The sequence below is a fragment of the Equus caballus genome, chromosome 5 (assembly GCF_041296265.1).
Source record: "Equus caballus isolate H_3958 breed thoroughbred chromosome 5, TB-T2T, whole genome shotgun sequence".
NCBI classification, from domain to species: Eukaryota; Metazoa; Chordata; class Mammalia; order Perissodactyla; family Equidae; genus Equus; species Equus caballus.
In genome coordinates this window covers 54,695,456-54,715,842 of record NC_091688.1, presented here as the reverse complement: position 1 = coordinate 54,715,842, position 20,387 = coordinate 54,695,456, and the positions used below count along the sequence as shown (strand labels likewise).

At 39.3% G+C, this 20,387-nt stretch overlaps 1 protein-coding gene across 50 annotated transcripts in view; it reads left to right on the top strand.

Moving 5' to 3' along the window:
- The window catches only part of PDE4DIP (phosphodiesterase 4D interacting protein), a 177,002-nt gene that overhangs the window by 87,475 nt on the left and 69,140 nt on the right, over positions 1 to 20,387 (top strand). For 30 of the 50 annotated variants that reach the window (XR_011439270.1, XM_070268424.1, XM_070268427.1 and 27 more), the window contains 10 exons: positions 11,215 to 11,346; positions 12,082 to 12,201; positions 12,441 to 12,533; positions 12,673 to 12,885; positions 13,773 to 13,931; positions 14,820 to 14,933; positions 15,125 to 15,262; positions 16,182 to 16,361; positions 17,264 to 17,458; positions 20,115 to 20,282. Coding sequence is in view for 49 of the 50 variants with exons in the window: in XM_070268424.1 (XP_070124525.1) it covers positions 11,215 to 11,346; positions 12,082 to 12,201; positions 12,441 to 12,533; positions 12,673 to 12,885; positions 13,773 to 13,931; positions 14,820 to 14,933; positions 15,125 to 15,262; positions 16,182 to 16,361; positions 17,264 to 17,458; positions 20,115 to 20,282 (1,512 nt within the window). In the remaining variant the exon portion in view is untranslated. Of the gene's footprint in view, positions 1 to 1,972; positions 4,401 to 11,214; positions 11,347 to 12,081; positions 12,202 to 12,440; positions 12,534 to 12,672; positions 12,886 to 13,772; positions 13,932 to 14,819; positions 14,934 to 15,124; positions 15,263 to 16,181; positions 16,362 to 17,263; positions 17,459 to 20,114; positions 20,283 to 20,387 lie in introns of those variants that run through there. The other 20 variants (XM_070268420.1, XM_070268421.1, XM_023642089.2 and 17 more) reach the window with 1 other exon arrangement.

Sequence of the window (20,387 nt, the reverse complement as noted above, 5' to 3'; positions counted from 1 at the left end):
TCTCTAGACATAATGACTATTTAATAACTTGTATATCCCCTTTGAACTATTGTTTATATAAGTTGTCCACAGATATATAATATCTAATATTTAACACATATATTACAAACATTCTCATTTTAGGTTCAAGTTTTACCACTTAGATTCTGATATTAGTGTGTTAAATTGGCACAATTCTTAGTTTTAACTATAGAATATTCTGTTTTAAAAATTTTTTAAATAATACGTAAATACACATTCATTGCCAAAAATTCAAAGGATACATTGTATATAGAATAAAAGTAAATGTTCCTGTTCAGCCCTCCATTTTTCTTGCCTCTCCATAGGTAGCCAGTGTTAAATAAAATCTTGACCAAGATGATCTTGATAAAGTGCTGAATTTATCACATAATTTTTCTGTTTTATTTTTTAATTTTATTTTCAAATTTTGTCATCTATACACCAGTGATCTTTCAGTTGGGATTAAATTATTTTATAATACCAAATAATCATGTTAGGACTAGTTCTAATACTATAATTTACTATCCACTTCTTGAGAAATGGTTTTTAAATATTTTCTCTAGGACTGAATAGAGTGCTATCTTAAGATTCTCTTTGATTGTTGAGTGGTTTATTCCTATCTGTTGTTGGAAGCCTAGATATATATAGATCTCTCATTCAGTATGTTGAGCTTTACTTATAGCAAGCATATTTATCCTTCAATGGGAAATGTCTTTTCAGCGTTTGTACTGACTTGCACTTGTGCACTAGGCTATCTACATATTGTTAGTAAAATTTAGAGACTGTGGGTCAGATGCAAAATCTTAAGGAATAGAGAATAACGCAAAGTATTATTTTGAATTTGCTCCTGAAGAGCGCTTGTTTCCTTAATTACTTTGTTTCATGAGTATTTTCCCCAATAGCAAAAATGTGGCTTGCATTGACTGTCAAAGATGAGGCCTTGATTAATGTCTTAATTGGCACTTTCATGGACCTTTGAGTCCTTGCTGCTCTTTAGGACAATACTTAAGACAGGGTACAGCGGGTAAGTGTCCTGGCAGGCAGTCTGTCTGTCAGTAGGGTGAGTCCAGAAACTCTTTGCCTATCTATAGTTTGCTGTGTATTCTAGACTATTGTTTCATTTCTTCTGACTTTGAAGCTCATATACCTAGACACAGGCAAAAATGCAGCTCTAGTGAGTTTTACTTGGAACTCTATTTTACCTTCTTGGTTTTAGGGCCAGAACATCCATATTTAGGTGAAATCACATATACCAAGTTGTGTAACCTATGAAGCCCAAAGCTGTAAGGCCAGTCCTTCTCTCTCACGATGGAGCTACTAAGATTTTGTTTTGGTGATTAAATAAGAGAACAATGCAATCTATGTGTGAAGTCCCCCATAAAGTTTTAAAATTACTTTAAAATAGTCCCTTTATTATAATATTAAAATAACAAATATTAGCTATTATTTAATGAGCCAAACATTGTTAAAGTACTTCCTCCAAATCATCTCATTTAATCCTCAGTAAGAAGTTTGCTGGTTTATTATGAGCTCTCATTGAAGGCATTTGGGTATCTTCAAGCTTAGGAGTATGGGCTCTGTCCTGGAGATGAGGTTCAGAAATATTTAGACTGTTGCTGGCCTTATTAGCTCACAAGGTCAAGTTGGTGAGATTTAGCATTATTGTAACTGGGAACTGTCCTGCTCTGGGGAACTCCAGCTGATCTCTGGGATTGTTTTCCCCTCCCAACTGGTTTTTGCATGCCTCTCAAGCGAGGGAGAAAATTCTTTATTATAAATGGTCGTTGGCACCTGGATTCCACCTAGAGAGAGCTCCAGCTTCCCCCTACTTTTTGTGTGCATTACAAGTTCTATACCCAACACTGCATGGTGTTGAATAAGACAGGATACTAGCCGAAGTCAGTGAAATTCCCAGCCCTATTTCTGCAGAGGGCAGCACTCCCTGACACTCTGGACTCACTCAAGGAAACTAGGTCTTTTGTTCTAGTGTTTGTCTACCCTTCCCACCCCCAAAATAAAGACTGCAGTCTTCCTGAACCTGAAAGAGAATTCGATGATGGTAATCTACTCTCAGGTATCTACATTCTTGAAAAAGTCCCTTTTTTCTCTTATTATCTTCAAAATCTTGGTTAACAAGCTGCAGTCACGTGGTATCTGTTGGACTCTTTCTCAGGTGACTGCTTTGTGCCCTCTTGATTTCTTTTCTAAAAAACGGCAAATTATCCAGGGGTGCTGAACCACCCCCTCGCCCTCAAACATCGCGAGAGGAGAAACAGGTCTTCTTTTCTAGATACTCCCAATGGTCGAGGGACAGGTTGAACCGAACCTCCTAAAATCCGCCCTACCTGCCCCCTCTGCTTTTATCCACCCTTTCTCCCAGCCTGTGACCACAGCCCCAGGGCCTTTTAATCCCGGCAGTGAACTGGGTAGGGCGAAACGGTGGGTCTGCAGGCGGGAGGGAGGCGGCGCGCAGCGGTACCTAGTGGCGCTGCCAGGCTGCTTCATCCAGAGTACGTGGCAGTACTCGTGGAGAGGGAGGGAGGGGAATCGGCTTTCTCCTCCCCACGCAGAGCCTCGGGACATCCCCCAGGGGCAGAAGGGAGGATCTACGAGGGAACTGGTGCGCTTTTTTGGTGAAGTCTTAACAGATGAAAGCGGCGTGGCAGCGGTTAGCGTCCATGCTGCTCTCCACCCGGTACCCATTGTGAGCCAGGTCTGCGTTCTACCGCGAGGAGCAGTGACTGGATTTGGGGTAAGGGGCACACACTCGCCAGTCCGCATGCGCAGAGCGGGGAGCCGTCCTGCGGACTACAGCTCCCAGAGGAACGTGCCGGTGGCCGCAGGCGCGGAGCTGCTGGCGCCATCTTGAAACCTGGCCCTCCATCTCTGAGTCTTTGCGTCAGCAGCGGGCGGCCGCTAGTGTACCGCGAACTCAGCCTGCTGAAAGGGAGGACGTTGAGGACGCGGCGGCTGGCGGGAGAGACAGCTGGAGGAGACAGGGCAGGTTCCGCGCGCGGCCTGCGCCGCTGTCGCTCAGCATCCCCCGGAGGCGTTTCTACGCCCGCCTCCTCCCCGAGGGGCGGGGCTGACCACTCTGGTACCCACAGCCGGCGCGAGGGTGGCAGAGGTGCGCACCTGCAGAGTGGGGACCCCACCCGGCTGTGCCATGCCGGCCAGAGGCCACCGAGGCGGGAGAGGGAGCGCAACCAAGTGCCAGTGAGTGATCACCGCGCAGCAGTCGCCTCCGGGAAGCTCGGCAACCGCTAGGAGGGAAGATGAAGGAGGTTTGCAGGATCTGTGCCCGGGAGCTGTGTGGAAACCAGCGGCGCTGGATCTTCCACACTGCATCCAAGCTCAACCTCCAGGTTCTGCTTTCGCACGTCCTGGGCAAGGATGTCTCTCGCGATGGCAAAGCCGAGTTTGCTTGCAGCAAGTGTGCTTTCATGCTTGATCGGATCTATAGATTCGACACAGTTATTGCCAGGATCGAAGCCCTTTCTATTGAGCGTTTGCAGAAGCTGCTGCTGGAGAAGGACCGCCTCAAGTTCTGCATTGCTAGCATGTATCGGAAGAATAACGATGACGCTGGCGCGGAGACCAAGGCGGGGAATGGGACGGTTGACATTTCCGGTTTACCCGATGTAAGATACTCTGCGCTGCTCCAGGAAGACTTTGCCTATTCGGGGTTTGAGTGTTGGATAGAAAATGAGGATCAGATTCAGGAGCTACACAGCTGTCATGCTTCGGAAGGCCCTGGAAACCGACCCAGGAGATGCCGTGGTTGTGCAGCTTTGCGGGTTGCTGATTCTGACTATGAAGCCGTTTGTAAGGTGCCTCGAAAGGTGGCCAGAAGTATCTCGTGTGGCCCTTCTACCAGGTGGTCCACCAGCATCTGCACTGAAGAACCAGCATTGTCTGAGGTTGGTCCACCGGACTTACCAAGCACAAAGGTACCTCCAGATGGAGAAAGCATGGAGGAAGGGACACCGGGATCTTCTGTGGAATCTTTGGATGCAAGTGTCCAGGCTAGTGCTCCACAACAAAAGGATGAGGAAACTGAGAGAAGTGCAAAGGAACTTGTACAGTGTGACTGCTGTTCAGATGAACAGGCTCCACAGCATATGTGTCACCACAAGCTGGAGCTAGCTCTTAGCATGATTAAAGGTCTTGATTATAAGCCCATCCAGAGTCCCCGAGGGAGCAAGCTTCCTATTCCAGTGAAATCCAGCCCACCTGGAGCCAGGCCTGGCCATATCATGACAGATGGAGTTAGTTCTGGTTTCCTTAACAGATCTTTGAAACCCCTTTACAAGACACCTGTGAGTTATCCTTTGGAGATTTCAGATCTGCAGGAGCTGTGGGATGATCTCTGTGAAGATTATTTGCCACTCCGGGTCCAGGTAGACAAAATGGCAACATGGTACCTTTCTGATCATAGTTAGCTGGCCTCAGGCATCACATAATTTGTCTAGGTGAAGGTTAATAATATTCCAGACTGGAGGAAGTTAATCATTGGACCCCTTTTTTGCTGCACCTTTTGCTTGTGTCCCATTTAGTAAATGTGATTCACACTAAAATAATTTGCTTTTCACAATCCTCTTTGTAAAATATCTGTTGTCTTCCTGTTAATTATCAAAATTGCACCTTTTAGAGACAAAAAGATAAAGACTCCTAATTCATTTTTACCCTATAAAAAGATATTTAGTCTTTGGCACTAGAATTCTTGCCTCTTACCTCTTTTTTGGTTTTTTCCCCCCTTCTTTTTGGTTTTTTTTTTCATTTTTAGATATATGGTTTTTTCTCCCATTCTGTAAGTGAGTGAGTTCTCCCTGGAACGTTAAGCCTTTCATCCCCAGATATGCCTTAAACTGATTAGAGCATAGGGGAAAGTTTTGGGGAAAATCTATTAATCCACCAAAGTATTGTAACATCTGGGCAGTATTTATAATAAATTAATAGGTCATTTGAGGAATAATGATGACTTGTTCATAAAAGAGACTTGGGAATGCAAGTGTTGTCATTTAAAATGTTAAGATGAAAATTATTCACAGCCCCTTTGTCTAGTGAGCTGTTTTTAGAAGATATTAGATATTAAGAAAGGTTCATCCATTATTGGGTGTTAGGGTTTCATCCATCATACTCTTTTGAATTTCTTAATGACTGGAAGATGGCAGTTGATCTTAATTTAAGCTATTCATATCTGCCCAACTGATTTCATACGAACCTTTTAAATTCAACTGTATACAGGGACCTGACAGATGCTATTTTGTTTCTACAGCAACAGTAAATGTTAGGTTCAATTAACTTTGTGAAACATCTGATATGTTTTACATGATACAAATTCTTTAGTGTTACCATTACAAGAGTAGACAATCTAGAAGGCATTTTTTGAAAGCCTGCTACCGGTCAACATCGTCCTAGAAATGTAGAGCTTGATAATAAATGAAATTGTGGATTGTCACTTGATATTTTTGAAAAGTAGTTCTATTATATATAAAATCTGCATCACAATAAGAACTTAAGCAAAAAATGGAAGAAATTGTAAATTTACACAAATTGTCAGAAACAGCCTATATGAAAGTGTTATGAAATAAGTATAAATAGGAGAAAGTTTTAAAATGTGTTTTTATTTGTATAAAATGGTAAGTATTAGTATGCCTGATGCTTGTGTACTTCTTTTCTTTCGCTTCCTTTTCTTTCAGTGGAGCCTCACAGCTAAATTTGGGCATTACGGTATTTCTGTGACCAGACACATAGATGTCATAAATTAAATATGGTGTTTTCATATTAGGATCTAAAAGTAGTCTGGGCAGGATGGGTGGGAAATAAGCTTTTTCCCCTCTCAAATATGGCCAATATTGTAGAAAGGTAAAGACTTAGAAAATTACAGGCAAAACAAAAGGAGTTTTTTCTCTCTATTTAATTAAAAATGCTATCTTTTGGTGCCTGAACTCAACAAATTTTGGAGTTGGGAATGATTTTAAAGATCATCTCATTCAGGCTCTCAGTTTAGAGATATGGAAAGCTCATGGTTTAAATAGCTTAGCCCAGGCAAGAGCTGAAGATTCCCAACCATTCTCAGCCAAGATCTTGTAATTCTGTGTATTAAACCACATTGCCTGATGTACATTGGATTAAATAAGTACTTATTTTAAATGAAGAGCCTTCTTTGTATAACCTGAGGATTCCAGAAGGATTCTTTAGTGATTCTGTGAGGAAAATTATCATCCTGATGAGCATATTTATACTATGGTAACTGTATCTTTAGGTCAAGTCCCTTTACTTCTCTAAATTTGGACCTTAGAAAAGTAGACCTTTAAAACAGTAGTGTATGACCTTTCTGCTGTCACTTGGCTTACATACTTTACTGTCTGTAGAATAATAAAACTTCAAGAGGGGGGAGAAAATAAGATTCAGCTTGAAGAATCATGGTGTTTAATTACTGTGCCATTTTCTCAAATAATTAGGGATGTGGAGGAATTAGATAAATTGGGCTCAAAGTGTTTGTAAATAAAATGTGTATCTTGGATCTGTGATCTATTGTTTAAGTCTGGTTGACTTTTAAGCTCCTTAAGCCCTGTTGTGCTTTATGGCAAAACCAGAGCTAAGTGGGACAAAGGCAGACTGGTTTTTGTCTATTTCTTTGAACGAATGTGGAAAGAAGAGAAATAAATGTAAGTTACTTTTATTAGTTCTCTTTTTAGTTTGTAGAAAGAAAAAACCATGAAAGCAAAAGAATTTCCTTTAGCTAAATTCTATTACAAATGCAAAGCAAAGCTCTTGTCTTAAAGAGCGAGATTGTTCTGTAAGATCACTTTGATTCCTTTGTTTAATCCTCCACTTACCCCATCTGTGCACTATTAAATGTCACCATCGGCATTCCTCCTGATTGCTTTTCTTCTTTCCCTCTTTCCTTCTTACTTTCTTATATTAGAGAACGATGCAACAGAGTAGTTCTCCTGCTCACTAATTTTCTGATATTACACAAGTTGATTTATTTGCCTTCTACAGAATTTATACCTGAAGACCCAGGGTTGTTCAGATACGTAAAGAAAGGTTTGAAGCCTTATTCCAGCTGGTAATTTCCTTCTTTATTGTCTGGCTTTTCTGAACTAGAAAAGCTATGATAGGAGGGGTGTGGTCCCTTGGTAAACATCAATTTAGCTCTGACCCATGTGCAATTTCCTTTTCTATCTAAATTCAAAGAAAAGGAGCTCTTTATTTCAAGTGTTGCAATGCTAAGGTCTGCTCCTGTGTGACTGTGGTAAATTCATCCCTCCCATAGCTTAGCTCCGTAACCTAATCAGGCCCTTTGAAAAGTGTAAGCATTAGATGCTGGTCAAAGATTAGGCCTTTAATTTTATACTACTTGATGGTTCTTGTGTATCTTCTATTATTAACAGTAGGATAGAAAATTACAGCAGTTCGAGATCTATGACTTACTATTGTGAGGACTAGGAAAGTGCCAAGAAGAATGCTGGTAACCCAGAGATCTAAATAACTGCCTTTTAGTCTAAAGGTCTCACATTATGCAACATTAGGCCTGGGAGCAGTTGTTTTTTCTGATGCTGGAAAGCATTTGTCCTAACTGAGTCAAAAGCAACTTAATTTAAAATATTATTATTATTACAACATGATTTTAGTGGCTGATAGTCTGGAGATTAACACTGATTCAACCAAGTCAAGTATTACTGATTTCAGGCTCTACAAAATCTTTGTAAGAGTGATCGTTTACGTATTTGATACTTCACAAGAATTCATGATGAGCTGTTGACTCAGGGGGCCTTTGCTAAGTGCTCTTTTGGCAGACTTATCTGAAGGGACGTTCTTCTAAGATGTAAAATAATGAAGCATAATGAATAAAGAAGAAACATATTCCAGTTTTTAAGTGAAAACATTATGTTTACAGAAGTAGGGGTTTTCTGTTATTATTCATGCCAAGATGGGTACAGATGAGACCCATATTCATTATGTACTTTTCTGTGGCACTGTTTGGCTTTAAAGTTGCTCTTGAAATATCTGTATTAGATATCTATCTATCTGGTGTTGTTTCTATGAGAGCCACTGAAATATTAGAACATTGGGCCGAGAATTAGGAGACAGGCCTGTATTTGTTTTTTTGCTTTTATTTTTATTGTTCTTGTTCACTTACTAAACACATTTTGGTCCCTGCAATATTCCATGCATTCTGGTAGGCAATGGGTCTACAGAGATAACAGATGCATTACCAACGGAAGTGCATTGGGTTTACTTGGATCCTGTTCCCTGATTTCTTGTGTAACTTTGGACAAATTACTTACCTTGTCTAAGTCCCCATTTCCTCAAACATAAAATGGGACTGGGTGGTTTACAAAGTTTCTTCACAGCTCTAAGATTCTTTGGTGTAAAGTGAGTAAATATGAGCACCTTCTGTTTTAAACTTGAAGCTATTTTCTTTAATTCTGCTTGTTATAGTTTAAATTTGAAAAATATAATAACTTATTGGAGAGATATTTTACACTGAGGAAGTAAGAAGCTAAGTTTTGTAGAGTATGTTTTATTATTAAATAAATGAGAAAATTATTTATCAGTTAGAATTGTTGTAAATATCTATTAAAATAGTTACCTTTCCCGTAGTGTGACGTAATTGACATTGCTTCAGGGCAAGGCTCCCTCTTATACCCCTAAGAACAAAAATCCAGTTTTTCTAGGAGTCATTATCCCTGCTGCTTCTATCTTTCTCTTTCTCCTGCTAGCTCTGTTGACTCTTCTTTCAAAACAGATCCAAGTCTATCCCTTTCTCTCCTCCCCATCACTGCCACTCTTATCTTTTACCTACACTACTGCAGTAGGCTCCCAGCCGGTCCGGTTTCTCCTGGTGCTCCCCAACAGTACATTCACCACAGAGCAGCCAGAGTGATCTTTTTAAGGTTTAAATACGATTGGATTACTTTTCTGTTAGAAATGCTGCAGTCCATTCTCATTTCAATGAGAATAAACTCCACCTTCATTCACCCAGGTGCACAGAAGCCATGTATGACCTGGCCCCTGCCTGCCTTACTGCCTCATGGAATATTACTAGCCCTGTATTACCCAGCAGGGTGGCCACTAGCCGTATGTGGCTGGTCCGAATTGAGGTGTGCTGTGAGTGTAAAGTATACCCCTAATTTCAAAGACTCAGTATGAAGAGAATGTAAAGTATCTTGTTAATAATTTTTATATCAAACACGTTTATGATAACTTGGATATAATACATTGGATCAGATAAAATATTTTATTAAAATTAAGTTAACCTATTTATTTTTACTTTAGTCAGTGAAGTTACTAGAAACTTTAAAATCACACATATGGCTCACATTGTATTTGTATTGGAAAGTGCTATTCTAGCTACATAGGTGTTTCTCTTTCCCAAGCTCATATGTACCCTTTTCCATTAGCTGTTCCCCCTGGCTAGATTGTTCTTTAGATCTTTGCAGGACTGGCTCCTTGTCATGCAGATCTCCATTTAAATGCTTGCTGATAGAGACCTTCCACTGATCAACCAATTTAGAGTAACTGAACCACTTTATCATGCTTTCCTATCTTATAGCTTAGGGCTTGTCACTACTGATATTTTGTGTATTTCCTTGTTCCTTTATTATGTAGCTCCCCACTCCAGCTCCCACAGTGGTTTGCATATTATGGTACTTAATAGATGTTAAAAACAATTGGTAAAGAGCCCTGGAAGAATAGAAAAAGATTTTTCTTCCAAAATCTTTATACTTCCAGTCAGTTGTTGGCAGGAAGAGATTTAAGGTAAGCTGTAACCCCGCTACCTGGAAGGTGGTGATCAGAGTTGGAAAGTGTGAGGGGAAAGAAAAAATGAATAGCAGTTACCTTTTTTCTCTTCCTAATGGATTTATATTTTTCCTGATTGGAGTGAGTGGGACAGGGCAGGGAGAGAGGAGATGGAATTTAATGCCACACTGAATTCCTAAAGTTTATTTTAGTACCCTCAGCTTATAATGAATATTAGGTACAGTTCAATAAGTTTGTCTTAGTCAGATTGATCATCCCATATATAAATAATGTTTTTTTTCTCCTGAATCTTTTTGGTGAGTTGATATTCCTATAAAACACAGTTCCTTCTCAGATGACTATGGATTTTTTAAATTTGTTTTTAACTTTTTTTTTACTTTTTATTTTGAAATAACTTCAAACTTACAGAGACGTCATAAGAGAAGTACAAAGAACTCCAAGATTCCTCACTTGTTAGTATTTACCCAGATTCACCAGTTGCTAATATTTTTCTACATTTGCTTTATCACTCCCACTGTCTATATAAACATATTTTTTTTCCTGAATCATTTGAGAATTAGTTGCAGATATTGTGCATCTTTACACTAAATAAGCATGTATTTCCTAAAGACAAGGACCTCTCTTACATAGCTATGGTACAGTTATCAAATTTAGGAAATTTAGTACTGATAAAATACTGTTATCTAGGGGCTGGCCCCGTGGCTGAGTGGTTAAGTTTGCGCGCTCCGCTGCAGGCGGCCCAGTGTTTCGTTGGTTCTAATCCTGGGTGCGGACATGGCACTGCTCATCAAACCACGCTGAGGCAGCGTCCCACATGCCACAACTAGAAGGACCCACAACGAAGAATATACAACTATGTACTGGGGGGCTTTGGGGAGAAAAAGGAAAAAAATAAAATCTTAAAAAAAAAAAAAGTTTATCTAACAGAGATTTAAAAAAAAAAAATACTGTTATCTAATGGATAGTCTGTATTCAAAATCTGCCCCATTTTCCCAATAATGTGAACAGGCATGTTATAAAAAAGGTAGTTTCAATATAGCTTTTCCTCTCTTAGGGATTGTCTAAGTTTGATGCAGCTTTTGAGTTCCTTGATTGAAAATAGGATAAAGCATACATTTGGTCTTCATAAGCATTTCCCTTTTTAATCCTCCTTTCTCTTTACACTCTGAATTATTTGCTTTAACTGAATATGTAGTATTTGTGTGAATTCAGGGAGAAAGGTAGGGAGGGGAGTTAGGGAGTATCGTAAGGATGGAAGCGAATCAGTACTCTTAATAAGAAACAGGACAGTCTTCAGGAATTCATACTGATAATGCATGCAACCACTCTGGTTTTTTAAGTCTCTGGCAAAAGATGCTAAAAACATTTGAAGATAAAATTAAAATTTATTGTTGGCTACATTTAACTCAACTTACTTGTCTTATTCCTTCTTCCTAGCCCATGACTGAAGAGTTACTCAAACAACAGAAACTGAATTCACATGAGCCCATTATAACTCAACAGTCTGTATCTGATTCCCACTTGGCAGAACTCCAGGAAAAAATCCAGCAAACAGAGGCCACCAACAAGGTATGATCGATAGCATGCCCTTGGAGATCACAGAGTTTCCTGAGGATGTGACTGGCTCTACCTGAGTCTGGTAACCCCTCTGAATAGGACCTAGGAGATAGATAGTGTGTATTCCTGGAGCTCTAGGGGATATTTGATTAAGAATGTGATTCTTTTATGTCTCATCAAGATTTTAGCCTCATCTGCACAGGTCAGAATTTCTAGTGCCTTTCAGATGTTTAGTTAAAACTTGAATGCAATCTGTAACTATGTAAGGCGCCGAGACAGGGGGTTTGTGGTTTTGACTTTAGCTTAACTTCTCACCCCTTTATAGCTCATGGATTTAACATCTATTTAGAAGAAAATTCCCACAATTTGGGTTGCTGAGCTTCTGGGCTAGTGTGTCTGTGTGGTGTACTGTCCTATACTAGATAACAGAAGCTCCTTGGTCTGTGTGTAAAGGATCCACAGTGACTCATGTGGACAAGTGCTTGGTATGGCTGCCGTCATAGAGAAAGCACAGTGCCTGAGAATTGAAGCAATTGAGCACTAAAGGAAGTATTTCATATTCCCTGCTACTTTCTCTTGCTGTGATTGATGATAGGACCTTAATGGTTACTATATATGGGGAAAAAATAACATGGTCATATTCCCTAAGAAATCCTTTAAACCTATACTTAGGAAGGACTTGATGGTTGCATTTGAGGTTAAAAGAAATCATTGACTTAACAAACTGTTTTTCTTTGCTGAATTCAGATTCTTCAAGAGAAAATGAGTGAAATGAGCTGTGAACTAAAGGCTGCTCAGGAGTCATCTCAGAAGCAAGATGGGACAATTCAGAGCCTCAAGGAAACTCTGAAGAGCAGGGAAAGTGAGGTAAAATATTTGACAATTAAGGACCTGTGAGGAAATGATTTACCCCATCAAAGTAGACAAGTATTCCATATTTTGTAGAAATGGATATTATCAGACTAACAGATCTTAGCCTAGAGAAATTGTAGTGTAGTCTAAATTGGTATTTTGGAATAGTCCTGTTATTAAAATCTGTACAGGTATGATAATAGAATTCGTATTTAGTTTACTAACATGTTTGGTGTTCCCTCTCTCCTTTTCAGACTGAGGAGTTGTACCAGGTGATTGAAGGTCAAAACGACACGATGGCAAAGCTCCGAGAAATGCTACACCAAAGCCAGCTTGGACAGCTTCATGTATGTGAGGCCACATAGGACAGGAGGCGAGACCCCAGTTGGGGATGTGACATTCTCAATCACAGTCTTGGTTTTGTTGGTGTTCTCAGCTGCTCAGGGCTTGCCCTCCTTGTGATGATGATTTTTACTGTCTTTTCAGAGCTCAGAGGGTACCTCCCAAGCTCAGCAACAGGTGGCTCTGCTTGATCTTCAGAGCGCTTTATTCTGCAGCCAGCTCGAGATACAGAAGCTCCAGAGGGCGGTACGACAAAAAGAACGCCAGCTGGCTGATGCCAAACGATGCGTGCAGTTTGTAGAGGCTGCCACCCGTGAGAGAGAACAGCAGAAAGAGGCTTCTTGGAAACATAACCAGGTAAATCATTAATCATTTTCTGGCCCTAAATGCTGACTTTGCCCTGATAATAACTTTTTATCAGGACAGTTTGTGTTGAACCCTTGAGTTCGCCTGCTTAATCTAAGTTATTCAGTTCAACATTTGTTTCTCCCTTACCATGTGCCATATGTTGGGCTGTGTTCTGGAAATGCAAGAGTAAACATCACAGGCTTTTTCCTCTCAAGTTACTTGTAATTTATTATGAGAGACAGTCACATTAACAGAAATTCAGTGCGGTAAATGCTGTAGAGGAAGCATGTATGGGGTCCTATGGGAATATACAGTAGAGACTGAGGAAGGAAGTCGGGGAAAGCTTCATGAAGGAAGAGATATCTGAGGTTATTCCTGAAGGATAGGTAAAAGTCAGCAAGACAGAAAAGTGGGGAAGAACAACCGAGGTCAATGGAATGTCACACACAATTAGCCGTGTATATATATATTTTTAAAAAATCACGTAACTCTTAAATGGTTCCTTTATCTTGTTAGCCTAAAACACATGCTATCGATTTCTCTTTTTAAGATTTAAAAGAATGGTAAAAATATCCTATCCTTGAGCTTATTGTAAAGTAAAGGATCCAGGTTTACAGTGGGACAGAGTCCAACTTAGTAGTTATATAGATCTATGATTTTTAAACCAAAAATAAATATTGAACTATAATGTCAAATTTATGTCTCACCGCCATCCACAGTTCCCACAATTTCCCACATCCCGTTTGATTCATGTATGTTTCTATAGTAATTTTAAGAATGGCACTTTCTGCTACTTTATATTTCGTTCTACATGCCTTGAAAGTTTTAAGGCTTCCGTGTCTAATGACCATGTGAAAATTTTTGATTGTTTAAAAAAGAGAATCTCTTTTATTCAGGAATTACGAAAAGCCTTGCAGCAGCTACAAGGAGAACTGCAGAATAAGAGCCAACAGCTTCATACCCTGGAGGCTGAAAAATACAATGAGATTCGAACCCAGGAGCAACACATTCAGCACCTAAACCATAGTCTGAGTCACAAAGAGCAGCTGCTTCAAGTGAGTCTACATAATGATGTCAACTAAAATTGGGCTCAGAGAGCTCTAAAATTTCTGTTCCTATAATCTCAAGGTATTCATCCATCTGTGTTAAGTACCTGCTACATGTGGAACATTGAGAGGTAGGAGTGAGGAGGATTCCACAGAAATAGAAATAAATACAAAGTACAGTCTGTGAGCCAAGAAGCTAAGCAGCACATGTAGGAAACAATAAATGTAGACCTGGAAGACTTAAGCAATAAATAGTCAACAAATTGTTATTGAGCAGCTGTGTGAGTCAGACGCTGTGATGGGTGCTGGGAAGAGAAAGAGAGGATATGGCCGTGCTCTCAGTCTAGAAGGTGAAGACATCTGTATGAAATTTCCACAGTTATTTAGATGATAAAATGAAAGTTTTAGGGAAAAATGGAACACTAAAGAAGAGTGATCAGTTCCACCACCTACTCTAAGCTTCAGTCCTCTTGCTGAGCATACAGTTTTTTCACAGGACACATATATTGCACATACATTTTTCCTTTGATAGAAATACCTCCAGCACTTCTTCGCTTGGGAAACTGCTAGTCCTTTAAGACTCAGAGCAAATGTAGCCTCTTTTGTGAAGGGTCTTTAGGGACACCTTCAGGCAGAGTTAGACAATGCCTCCTCTGTTCCCCCAGTTGCTAGCTACACACACACACACACACACACACATATGTATACGTATACACATGTATATGTGCTGCAGAATAGTTAACAATTTATGTGCCTGTTATCTCTACTAAACTGTGGTCCCCTTGAGAGAGATCACATTTTGGTTTTTATCCTGAATAACAAATTGCTAGACATAGTGTAGGAATTCAGTTAATATTGGGTAAATGAATAATGGAAAATACTTTTTGGTCTCATTAGGAATTTCGGGAGCTCCTGCAGTATCGAGATAACTCAGACAAAACCCTTGAAGCAAATGAAATGTTGCTTGAGAAACTTCGGCAGCGAATACAAGATAGAGATGTTGCTCTAGAGGTATGTACCATGATTTTGTTCTTGACTCTGTGGATTAATCTATTCACATAGGTACTATAGAAATGTGTGTCTACTTAATTTGCCACTTTTTGGAGTTGGTTTTCCATTCCTTTATATTTGGAATCTTGTTGAATGAGGGTGATCGCAATAGTGAATCTCATGGAGCTTTAGGGTCCTTACTTTCCTTGCAGCGGGCTATAGATGAAAAGTTCTCCACTCTAGAAGAGAAAGAAAAAGAGCTGCGTCAGCTTCATCTTGCTGTGAGAGAGCGAGATCACGATTTGGAGAGATTGCGCAGCATCCTCTCCTCTAGTGAAGCTACCATGCAGGTAAGGGTGAAATCGGCCATGGCTTGGTATCCCTCTCCCATCTGGATTCTGGGCCTGAAGCATCAGCCCCTTCCATGATTTTCTGAAACCCAGGGAATTTGCTTTCTAAGAAAAAAAATTAAAAACAAATAAAATAGCAGTCATTAGTTCCATTGTTATACATTAGGCAGTGAGAAGTTTTAGCACTTCTGCTGTGAACTTGGTAGGAAGAGGCAGTGAATACGGATTTCAGTGATCGTTCTAATTTATTTCTATGCCTTGTCAATATCTATATACTTTTACAGAAGCATTGCGAGGGTGCAGTTATTGTGTTTATCTCATTAATATTACAGTCTTGTACATTCTGAGAAATGCATTGTTAGGTGATTTCATTGTCGTGCAAACATCATAGAGCATACTTATACAAACCTGGATGGTATAGCCTACTACACACCTAGGCTATGTGATACTGATCTTATGGGACCACTGTCGTACACGCAGTCTGTTGTTGACCGAAATGTCATTGTGTGGGTACATGACTATGTATACATGTCCCTGTGTAGCCACAATCAGAGTACTTGTTTATTTTATTAACATTTACTGTGGGCTATTTTTTATGTATTTTTTAAAGCTTATATATCTAATCATCTGCCACATCTTAAAGAAGTCCTTCACTTCCTCTGTAGCATAGCCTACTTCCTCTGAAATACTTCATTTATCACGTACATTATATTTATCTCTCTACAAATTAGATGAGAGTGTCTAAAAACAAAAAGTAGATTAGTCTGGCATTGTTAGATTAGATACTAAGTTTTCTCCTTTTGCAAAAAATTGGTAGATAATTTAGGAGATAATTTAAAGGTGGATCAAGTTTGTTGTTTATCCTGAGGAGTGTGGGGCGGCCCTTTGACGTATGGTTGCTTTCTTTGTGATTGTGTAGAGTATGGAGAGTCTTCTGAGGGCCAAAGGCCTGGAAGTGGAACAGTTATCTGCTACCTGTCAAAACCTCCAGTGGCTGAAAGAAGAATTAGAAACCAAATTTAGCCATTGGCAGAAGGAACAAGAAGGCATCATTCAGCAGTTACAGACATCTCTGCATGACAGGAACAAAGAAGTAGAGGTAAGACTTTAGTTAACTTAAAGGCAGGTTACATAGTCTCAGTCTTGGATTGGGAATCTGGAGGTCTGGGAGGCCAGTGACCCAAGTCTTTAATTCCATTCTGTGCCTGGGCAAGTCGTTGGCTTTCACTGGATCTGTAAACTCAGGGAGATAGTTACCTTTCTCAGAGAAGTTATGTGAGAATTAATGAGATCTAAAAAACGCGCCTACATTATGACAGCTAACCTTTATTAGTTATGGTGCTTGTGCTGTGTCAGGCACTGTTTTAGGAGCTTAATGGATATTAAGTCATTGAATCCTCACAAATCTATGAGTTATTATTCTTTTTTTACAGACAAGGAAACAGACTTCTGAAGTGAAATGACTTTTCCAAAGTAACATAGCTAATAAGTGGCACAGCCAATATGCAATCTGGGTGGTATGACTCCATAGTTTTAACCACCAGGTCCTACCTCTCAGTGTGGAAATAGGAACTACATCACCATGCTAGTAAATATAGTGCTCATTTTTCTTTTTCAGCTTATCATATTGTGTTCCCCTATCAAGTTACATTGGGGAGAAAATAAATGGAATGAATGATCTGAGTGTCCATTTATCCTCATCTAATATTAATTATTATGTGCCCTGAGCAAATAGGGAAAGGATTTATTTCAGAAAATAATATGTAAATTGTCATTATAAATATTTTTCTGTATTGTTAGTGTTCATTCACTGAGCATGTGTTTACAGTCTTCTGTGTGCCGGGCTTGTGCTAGATCTGGGGAAACAAAGATGAATAAACCAGGATACTTGCTTTCCAGAATCTCACCGCTCTTTCTTCTATGATAGAGTCTTATAAGCCCTTTGATATTTGGTAGAGGGAATTTTTTCCTGCAGAACTTACACTGTCCCTTCTGTATTAGGATCTTAGTGCAACATTGCTCTGCAAACTCGGACCAGGGCAGAGTGAGATAGCTGAGGAGCTGTGCCAGCGTCTGCAGCGAAAGGAAAGGATGCTGCAGGACCTTCTAAGTGATCGAAACAAACAAATGGTGGAACATGAACTGGAGATTCAGGGCCTGCTTCAGTCTATGAGCACCAGGGAGCAAGAGAGCCAAGTAAGGACCAATACCCTCTTCAGAGAAGTATCACTTAGTTCATTTGTAGTCTGCGAATAGGAAGCATCTGAACCTTGTAACATATATGTTTATGTCATTTCACAGTCAGTTCTATTAGTTTTTTCCTTCAATCTATTAACTAGACTACAGTTTTACATCAATCAGCAAAGTATGAAATACTGTTAGAACACTTTGCATCTAGAAGTGTCCCTAAACAATACATGTACCCACCTGTTAACTTCATTATGTACATTGTCTTTTCCTTCATAATCTGATCATTTCGACAGAAAGTAATATGGGGTTCTGGCGTGTTTTGATTTTGATTTTAAATTATCAAGACTTGAATGATATTTTGTATTTCCTGCCAAGGTATGGGAAAACTTACACTTTTCGTATTTTCTCTTAATTCTTGGAAAATCTGAATTCTTATAGGAGGAAAAAAAATTGTGTTTTTTCAAAGGCCATGATGAAAATAAATAATCTCATAATAATATGGGATATGTTAATCTCCAAATAATGGTCCACAAGTATTAATTTATCCTCATTTCCATGTGTCTTTCTCCTCAAGGCTACAGACTGGTATAGTTGACTTGGGCTGCATTTCAGAGATCAGTCACTCAGAATCCCCCTTGTCAACTTTTAGAGGGAACTAATTCTTATCACTTGCCTGTGTTATTTGACCATCATCTTCTCTAATGCTTCCTTATGTTATGGAACAGGGATATTCCACTCTTCTCATTCTCAAGCCCGCAGAAGTAAATACACATTTTGCTGGAAACAGGCTGCCATGTGCTGCAGAAATTGCTTCTAGAATAGACCTAACAAAATCATTATGAATTATTTAAATCTTTGGCAAGAGCCTAACAAGCCTTTATTTGAGTTTTCTTTTTAACTTCTTTGTTATTTGAAAGAATTAGTCTTATTATACCTCAGAAAGAAATATTATAACCTGATAGTCGTAAAATAGTGGAACCCTAGGAGATGACTGAAATTACAAAAGATTTTCAACTCAAGAAGGAGAGTAATGGTTGTATTCTTCTGGACCTGCATCTCAGATTTTCATGGAGAAGAATCCCCTGGATAGTGTTTTAAAAACATAGATTCCCAAGGTCACCCCCAGAGATAGAAATTAGGAAGTATAAGTGAGACTCAAGAATTTGCATTTCTTACAAGCTTCCAGGTGATGGTGACACACCTGGCTCATGGACCGCCCTTGGAGCATCACTGCTAAAAACACCACCACTAGAAAAAGAATACTAAGCCAGATAAATCATATATATGGCACAAGATATCTTGTATGTTATTTATGTTTTTTTCCTATGATAATTTTCATAGAGATTTTTAAGGCACATTAATGTACTGATTCCTTTAAGTGGTTATGCCCAAATCCCTAAAGAGCCTAAATTTTACTTACTAAAAATGGAAGGTTATTCTTTTATTTCCCTTAGAAATTATGACAAAAGCTCAGCTTCTCATTTAAAACAGTAGTAATTCTCCTCAGAGACAGTCGGTACCATGACAAAGCTAATATAGTTCTGATTCATCATCTTATAACCCCAGTAATTTAAGTCTTAGTTTATTATTTCCAGATTTTCTGGTAAAAATGGAGCCTTTCTATGTGGTGATGGTCACAAATAATGTTCTAGATCTTTTCCTTATTGTGCCATCACCTGTCTTATAAAACTGTGGGATTTGAAATGAAATAAACAGGGTTTGGTGGTTTTGAGGTCCAGATTCTCCTGATTCTTATGGTCTGATAATGATGTTTCTGTGTAATTGATTCATTCAATATACATGTCTTGAGTGCCTATGAATCAAGTGCCTGCTATGTGCTAGCCACTCTTCTGGGTGCTTGGGATTCAGCACTAACAAAACATCTTAGTACCTGTCCTTAGGAAGCTTACATGCAGTTGGGGGGGAGAGAGAGAGAGAGAGACAATAAACAGATATATAGGGCTGGCCCTGAAACACAGTGGTTAAGTTAGGCGCGTTCCTCTTCGGCTGCCTGGGTTTGCAGGTTCAGATCCCAGCCGTGGGCCTATACCACTTGTCAGCCATGCTATGTCAATGACCCACATATAAAGTAGAAGAATGGGCACAGATGCTAGCTCAGGGCTAATCTTCCTCAGCAAAATAAATAAATAAATAAATAAATAAACAGATATATCAGAAAATGGTAAGTGCATTGTAAAATAATTTAGCATAAAGGGAATTGAGAGTAGAGGAGAGATTGCTGTTTTAGATAGGATATGCAGTGAAGGCCAGTCTGATAAGGTAACATTTGACAAAGACCTAAAACGAGCAAACCAAATGAATGTTTGGGTAAAGAACATCTAGGTGAAAGGCACATGTTGCCACAGTAAAGATAGACAATTCAAACCAGAATCTTAACACCTTAGCCTGATAGAGTTCTAGCGGAACCAATTTCAGAATGTTTTATTTTTAGTAGATATGTTATATCCAGTTTTTCCAATATTCTGCCTATCACAGACTTTCTTTCCACTGTATTTTTCCTTATGAACTGAAAGCAAAGAAGCTATTTCTTTTGGACCCACTGGCTTTTCATAAATGATTGCCTTTTAACAAGTAATATCAAGAACGTACATTTTGTTTTATTAGAGTATCTTTCCAATGTTATGTGTGATTTCCTTACTAGGCTGCTGCAGAGAAGATGGTACAAGCCCTAATGGAAAGAAATTCAGAATTACAGGCCCTGCGCCAATACTTAGGAGGGAGAGATTTCATGGTGTCCCAAGCACTCACCTCTCACCAACCAGCTGAAGTTACCTCCATCAGCCCCCAACCTGGAGAGCAGACAGATCAAGTAAGGACTATAGACTTGTGTAGATATTCATGCTAACTGCATTTTCCTTTTATATTTGAGACATAAGTTTGATAATTTTAATACTAAATTGTGTGAGAACACTCC